This window comes from Dendrobium catenatum, unplaced genomic scaffold (assembly GCF_001605985.2).
Source record: "Dendrobium catenatum unplaced genomic scaffold, ASM160598v2 fragScaff_scaffold_621, whole genome shotgun sequence".
Taxonomy (NCBI): domain Eukaryota; kingdom Viridiplantae; phylum Streptophyta; class Magnoliopsida; order Asparagales; family Orchidaceae; genus Dendrobium; species Dendrobium catenatum.
This window is the reverse complement of record NW_021319083.1, coordinates 26,347,125-26,355,358: the sequence shown is the minus strand read 5'-3', so window position 1 is coordinate 26,355,358 and position 8,234 is coordinate 26,347,125. Positions and strand designations below refer to the sequence as shown.

Here is an 8,234-nt window from a genome sequence, read left to right as displayed (position 1 = left end):
AATAATTCCCTAATAAGAACATGAAAATGAAGAATTGTACCGAGTTATTTATAAATACCGAGTTATATATAACTCGGTACAAATATATGATATTTAAAGTCTAGGGATATATAAGACATAAGTGACGTAAAGATAACAAAAACTTATCAATACCGAGTTTTAAGTATGAATACCGAGTTCTTATAAATTCTCGGTACAAGTTTTTCATAAGTATAATATCGGTACAAAAATCAATTTCAAGTAATAGAAATTAAAATCTAGTTATGTAGAAGACTTAAGTGACATAAAGATATTAAAAAATCATCAATACCGAGTTATACTTATTAATACCGAGAAATACCGAGTTGTCAGAAATCTCGGTATTTCTTCTTCATAAGTATAAAAAACAAATTCAAGTAATATAAACAAATATCGAGCAGTACCTACTTATAAAAAATCAAGTTATGTTTAAATAACGAGCAGTACCGAGTTATCAAAAGGTTAGGTACAAACAAAAATGAGAGGATCAGACGAAGATTGAGGATAAATTACTTGTAAAAATAGGAAAAATCGTCATCCAAAGTATAAGTGCCGAATGTTTCGTCGAAATCGTCTAACTCTTCCAAAGTAGGAGTTCCCAAAGTAGGTTCCTTCGAATCCATCGCGTTGCGCGGAAGTTTCGTAAACCCTAAATACTGTATAACGTTCTGTGTACAGTAGATAATCGGCCAGAAGTTTATATACCCGCGTCTTTTAAAGTTTTCCCGCCCGTTTCAACGAAATTAGTGAAAAGAAACGTCAAATATCCAAAATATAACGGGTTTGGGTCGGGTCGTCAGGCTGCTACGTGGCGTAAAATTAATGGTGACCGAACCTATAGAAACATTCGGTCAGAGGACGTAATAATTGAGAGAGAGAGAGAGAGAGAGAGAGAGAGAGTTTACGAGAGGGAAAGGTGGATGGAGAAGAAGGTGGTTGGGTTTGTAGCCTTGCGGGCTTTCTTGGTCTTCTTTCCGTTGCCCTTACATTTGCTGCGAAGGCTAGAAGGATTAGGGTTAGTCGTCTACTCCTTATTCTTCCATGTTGGGACTACTTATTTTGTTGAACTAGTTGAGGATGGGCTGCTATTTATTTATCTATATTTGGTTGTTTTGTTCAATTTTAGGCTTTCTAGGTGTTGCTTCCTGGATTATTTGTGGCGATAGAGAATTGTAAAGTTTAACGTCTTAGTTTTATACGTATGAAGATCCAGCACATAATCATATAAAAAATAGTGTGTCGCGTTCATAAGAGACACCAGAGTTTTTACGTGAGAAATCCTAAAAAGGGGAAAAAACTATGGGGCCTAGCCTAGTTTAAATAAATCAACTAGTGTATGCAGTCAATTACAAATTAGATCCTTCCTTTTGGGGGAAGGCCTTGGCTCAATGTTGTAAATATGCATCATATAAAGTGCATTACATGGTGGGAATTAAAAGAACCAGCATTGACATGTTCGTTTAGTCAATAGGAATATAGTTGGTGGGTTACGGAGGTCAGAGAAGACCTTAGTCGGGTGACGGTAATTAGAAGGACCGTAGTTAGTGGCGAAGGAGGTTGGAAAGACTACACTAGTAATAGTGATCAGAAGGGCCGTAGTTTGTGGTTGACAGAGGTCGGAAGGACCGTAGTAGATGGCCGACAATGGTTAGAAAGATCATTGTGGGGCAACGGAGGTCAGAAGGACCATAATCGACATATGACATTGGTTAAAAAGATTGTTATTTGACAACGAAGGTTGGAAGGAATGTAGTCAAGAGAATCCACCTGTATGAAAGAGGTCTAGAGAATCCACCAATGATGTGAGACCTTTCCGAGGTTATATGTCGGAGCCTTTGCTCGACGACGTTAACCTGTATGGAAGAGGTCGAAAGAATCCACCAAGAATGTGAGACCTATCCGAGGTTGTATGTCGGAGCACTGCTCGACGACGTTAACCTATGTGAAAGAGGTCGAATCAAATCCCTCTGAGATCAATTTTGCTTTGATTGGGAGACAGCAAACACTGCGTATGTCTTTAATCGAAGATGAAGAATGGTCTATCTTTAGACTGTTATTGTCTTTTTGAGGTCAAGATCAAGACCTTGCCCAATGAGTAAAAGTCCAGCAGGGATTGTATGAAGCTTATTATTGATCAAAAGTATCCTTGCATTTGCAGAGATTTTCCTGACATATCATCTTGATGATGGAAGTATTGGAGGGATCTTCTTGACCATAGTTGGAGTCAAAGTTTCCCCCAAATCCGGATCTAATTTCCATGAAATTGATCAAGCAATGGCTGAAGTCAGGAAGTTGAAATGAACGACCTTTTGAGGTTGGAGCGAAAGTTGCCCCCAGTCGGGAACCACATTCCCACAGTCGGCGCCAAACTGTTGCGTCCATGAGTATTCGCGGAGGTAGAGAAATATAAAGTTTAACGTCTTAGCGTTGTACAAAAATCTGGCACGCAATCAGATAAGAGAGAGTGAGCAGCATTCACATGAGACACTAATATTTTTACATGGAAAACCTCTGAAATGGGGGAAAAACCACGGGGCCTAGCCCAGTTTGAATGAATCCACTAGTATTGCAGTTGATTACAAATGAGGCCCTTCTTTAGGAGAAGGCCTTAGCTTGATGTACATTCTATAGAGTACATTACATGATGTGAATACAAAGAATCACTATTTACGTGTTCGCTTGGTCGGGAGGACCATAGTTTGGTGATAGAGGTCAGAAAGGTTGTAGTCTGCGGACGACATAGGTCAGGAGGACCGTAGTCGACTGGCGAAAGAATTCGGAAAGACTGTAGTCGGCGGGCGACATAAGTTAGGAGGGCCGTAGTCGGCTGGAGACGAAAGTCGGAAGGATCATTGTGTTGTGACGGAGTTTGGAAGGACTGTGTCTGGCGTCGGGTAGAAGTCTGACGTCGGTTAATTGGTGGCCGAGGAGAACTCTGGCATCACTTGGGCGAAGTTTCGGCTTTAGGAGGGAACTTTGTCATTAATTGGGAAGAATTTCAGCATCCCGTTGAAGTTGGGATGAATTCTGGCGTCCCGTGGAAGTCGGGCAGAATTCAGACGTCATTTGGAGTTCGGTCGGAACTCCGACAGTGGTCGAGGAGGAGTCTCTTCCCTCCTATTCTTCTCTTCTTCTTCTCCTCCTTGCTTCGGTCCCCTCTCAAGAGAAATGAGGGGTCTATTTATAGATTTTCTGGAGTGGCATGGCCCGTAAATAGATGAGAGATCGGGGACAAATATGGAGTGGTTAGAATGGACAGTTGATATTGAATCCTTTGATCGTGTACAGTTTGTCAGACATTTGAAGGTCTTAATCATGTCGGAATTTGGCGATCTTGGGCTCGTTGGATTTGTCCTGTCGAGCCGCTCGATTCGATTATAAGTTAGTTAAAATCGGATACCGTTTGGTAACTCAAATTGTGGTACGAACTTTCCAACAACACTTCGAGTGCTTGATTTGAGCTCATTTGGGCTCAGATCGAGTTGAATTTGGTGTCGTAGGGTTCGTATTTCCGAGACGCTCAGTTTGACTATAAGCTCGCTGAAATCGGAGTTCAGGTTATCTCAGATTTAATTTTTGAAGTTTTCGGGTTGATTTTGACTCGAGATTTGTGCCCGATCAAGATAATTTTTATGATGACGTATCAATTATAATTTTAATCTAAGACAATAAATTCAAAAGTTCTGTAGCAATTCTAAAAAAAAACTCATTAGAAGATCTGTAGTAGAGAGGGTTTAGGCCAACAAATCTTAATAACATACAACCATTATTAAATATCCAACCAAAACAAAGGCAATTTCATAAACTTCGCTAGCAGTAATAACTCGACATTAACCAAAATTAGCTAAGAAAAAGAAAAACAAAGCAAGCAACTATCCATCTAGCTATCAGATTTATATTCAACCAATAATAAAATGAGAGCCTAATTTGATAATATATTTATCTCAAGATAAATTTAATAGCTATAAAAATCATCTCAATGAAATTTAATTTTTATTTTCTTAGCTTCCAGCATCTTCATTAAAAAATACTAATGAGACAGCATGATCATTCAAAATTCATTTATTTTTGCAAACTCAAAAATATAAAATCAAAATGAAACAATAATTCAATGATAACTTCATTTGGACAAACCAATTAGATAAGCTTTCCACGAAGGAAGGGAGATACTGTAAGGATTTGAGAAATGAAAACTCGAGCTCACAAAGAGAAAACCTAACTTTCAGAAACCGCTGCTCCGTCTCATTTGGAAATGAAACCACCTTCATTCTCAGAAGATGTATAAATTTAACGACATGTATAACAAAATATGAAAAGATGAATATATTTATATATAAAGGGACCACAAAGTGATACAATGACATTGCATTCTTCACATTTCATATCAAACAAATAAGATAAAGAAAGAAGTTTGCTTATTTATCAGGGATCAATTACGATATGAGGAATGTGAGCAATCTTGTGCCGATCGGAACCTCCATCCTCTCGATAGCGCTTATGTAACTTTGGATGACATCTCCGAATAATTAGACGTTTCAAAGAGGGAGAAAGGTTCGGTAATTCCCGAAGCCTAGGAACATCATCAATAGACAGTTCAATTAAGCAAGGAAAGAAACATCCATCTTCAGCAGCTACTCCTCCCTCAAACCAATCCACTAATGCATCTAATTCGTAAATTTCTAGCACCTCTAGCGATGGAAATGTACGGTATTTATCATTCCCATTATATTTACTTTGGAGCCATTTTACTTTCGGCATGCACCTAAGTCTCAGCGACTTGAGGAAGGGAAGTTGCCCAAAAGGTGGAAGAGTTTCCCACTTACTGCAAGATGTCAATTCGATGTTCTCTAGATTTAAGATCGGATTGACATTGTTCATCCATATTGCAGACCTTGCACCCATGTAACTCCATATGCTCAGATTCCTTAGACAATTTGGTGGCTGAAGGTTGTCGAGCACGTTCTCATCTAAATCGATGTTCCTCCAATGAGTGTCAATCCAACTTAATGTTAAATCTGTGAGCCTCCTCTTTTCACATAATTTGGCACTACAAGCCTCCTCGGCATCCTTAACATTTTGAAGGCAATTGATTCCTAATTTGCAAAGATCATTCATATTCTCCAGCTCCTCAATTTTATAACCACTCACATTTCCAAAAGAAAACATATTCAATTCTTGAAGAGACTTTAGCTTCCCAATCCCACATATCGATGAAATATATTTTTGGGCCAATTTCACATAACGCAAGTTTGAAAGGTTATTAAAATCACTAGGTAAAAAATCATAATTACTTTGCACCGCAAACCCATCATAGATTATGTATTGCAAGTGATAGAGATTACTTAGAGATCTTGGCAGCATGATCAACCTATCACCATCAATATTTAAGTATCGAAGATGTATCAAATTTCCAATCTCTTCTGGTATCATTTCCAATTCATAAGCAAATATGTATAATAAGCGCAGACTTCTTGATGCTTTGAATATTTCACTAAGCAGACCGCAAAGATCATGATTAGAATCTTCGTAGAACAAAAAAAGAGAATGCAAATGTTTAAACTTCCCAATCATTCTCAAGATGTCTAGATTTATAGTTGGAACAGACAAGTGTCGAATAGTCTCAGAAATTTCGAGTGATGACTTTTCACCATCCACAAGTTTTCCGCATTCATTTGTAAAAAATTTAGATGCTGACTCATGTATTAAATCATGCATCTTGTAGAAATATCCGACCTTGTAGCCATATTTAACCTTGTCAAATAAAGCTTTTTTGACTAAAACATCATAATACCTTCCTCCGATATCCTCCATAGTCTCTCTTTGATTAGAAGATAGCTGAATGAAACCCAATGCAATCCACATTCGGACTAAATCATCTTTATCATACCGATAATCTTCTGGGAACATACAACAAAATGCAAAACAATTCCGTAGATGATTTGGCAGAACTATATAGCTCAGTCTTAAGATGGAATGGATAGAATTTTGATCCAATAAATTGCTTTCTAGAACTGTCCTCCAATGCCTTTCATCCAAGTTGTCATTCAGAACACCACCAATAACCTTAGCTGCCAACGGAGATCTTGAAAGCTTTTTAACTATATCTCGAGCAATGACTCGTAAATTTTCATGATCATCATCAGAGGGGTTCTCTACACCAGCAAATGCATGAGAGTTGAGGAGCTGCAAACACTCATCTTCCTCTAGGCCCTCTAATTTAACTATTTCCTTCTTCTTTTTAAGAACCTTTGCAAACATCAGTGCAACTGAGTCCGTTCGAGTTGTTACCAGAATCTTACTACCAAAACCCCCAGAAGCTAGAGGGGCGAGCACATCCTCCCATTTGCTTTTATCGTTCTCCTCATCCTCCTCCCAAATATCATCCAGCACAAGTAAGAACTTTTTGGACATCACCTCCTCCTCGAGACGCCTTTGAAGTGCCCCAAGTGTCTCCAAACGAGGCCTCTCATTCTTAAGATATTCGAACATATCTGCAATGACTTTCTTCACATCAAAGTTGTTGGAAACACAAACCCACATTTTAAGATCAAACTCCTTTGTAATTTGATCTTTATAAACATGTTGCAAGAGAGTTGTCTTCCCCATACCACCATGGCCCACTATGCATAGCAGAGAAATGTTTCTGTACAAATCAGATCCCCGTTGCTCATTTGATGGATTCCTCAGCCACTCCATAACAAGCTCCTTATCCTTGCCACGCCCAATGAGATCATTTTTAGGCAAGGATCCTGTTTCACGTGCTCCGTGCAGCTCAAGCTGCTGCTTCTGAAGCTCCTTCTTTGCGTGTTTTACAAGATGAAGAAAAGTATCAACACCAGTTGTTGAAACTTTATGAAGTTTCTGCACAGCCTCCTCCAGTCGCTTCAAGGTGGGATCGATTTTGAGAGCACGTTTGACAATTTTGTCAAGTCTTTTCTTCATGTATTTCACGATGGAACGCGCCCTTCTCAGCTTCTTGTTTTTGGTCACCTGTCTTTCAAGTTCCATGTACTCCAGCTCATCAACCACGTCATCTGCATCATCAATGGCATCTCGTAGCTGCCATAGCCATTTGTTAAGAGACGGATTTTGGTCTGTGATCTGCTCTTGGCTGGAAGCAAAGTGGACGACAGCTTGGATCTGGGGGAGATTCTCTTGCAGCTTTACCAGCTCCTCTTTCATGCCTGCCTGCCATCTGACTTGATCTTTCAGGTAACGGAAGCCAGCGCTGATGAGCTTCTCCATGATTGGATCAAGAAACATATCCGCCATGGCAACGACGATCGACCTAGAGCAGGACAACTGAACAGTAAGAAAAAAAAAAAGGAGATTGGAAGAGATGCAGATTAGATAGTATACCGGCTCACGACGATATCCTGCTGGTTAAGACAGGGAAATCCGATGGGTTAGCGGAGACGTCAATAGCGCCGAGGAATTCCAGCCGGAAATGGTGAAATGTGGCGTTCAATAAACGATAAAACTTGTCGTCAAGTTCAGCCACTAAGGTTTCCTTTGGACAGGTTTTTTACAGCTTCCTACCTAAAGCAGTTTTTTGTGAATAAAAAAATAAATTCATTTAAAAAATTTCTTGCACTGAAAAAAATATTTTAAAAAATAATAATGGCAAGCGGAAGCTCTCAACGTAACATCAAGCAAGTAAATGACAATAATAATAATAATAATGAAAAGAATTATTGAATATTTTTTTTGCTTTTGCTAGCAAACTTCCCTCTATTCGGGCATCTCCAATCGAGAACTTTATTTTTCACGGCAAAATAACGCAAAACTTCAAAATGCCGTGGTGTTGCTTCAATCGAGTGTCATTTTACGTGTTTCTGAGAAAGTAACGATCGTTCTCCCTTTTACACGCTTTTCCGGTTGAGAGCGGAAAATGGCATGGGTGATATTTTTTAATTAAATTTAATTATATTCTATTTTATAAAATTATACAATAATGAAAAAAAAATATGATGTGATGTAATATGTTGTTGGGTTTGAGGGCTGCCAAGATAGGTTTCTATTATACCGAGATTTAATGACTGCTGCAATAAAATTCTGCTAATGAAGATACGTAAAAATTTTGATTTGAGAGTTCTTCTTCAATCACTATGAAATATTTGTTTCTAATTCAATAGATTTTAATTCAGCTTTCATAATTATTTAAATATTTTTCAATGTTTTTTTGAAGTTCAATTTTAGCTTCAATTTTAGTTTAT

At 38.4% G+C, this 8,234-nt stretch overlaps 1 protein-coding gene across 1 annotated transcript; it reads right to left on the bottom strand.

The window, feature by feature from the left end:
• Nucleotides 1–4,440: 4,440 nt before the first annotated feature.
• Nucleotides 4,441–7,534, bottom strand: LOC110102163 (putative disease resistance protein RGA3). The gene is made up of 2 exons (XM_020830352.2): nucleotides 7,378–7,534; nucleotides 4,441–7,306 (listed from the first exon to the last, which is right to left on the bottom strand). The coding sequence occupies exon 2, from the start codon at nucleotides 7,288–7,290 to the stop codon at nucleotides 4,441–4,443; it is 2,850 nt and encodes a 949-aa protein (XP_020686011.1). The 5' UTR covers nucleotides 7,291–7,306; nucleotides 7,378–7,534.
• Between the last annotated feature and the right edge of the window lie 700 nt (nucleotides 7,535–8,234).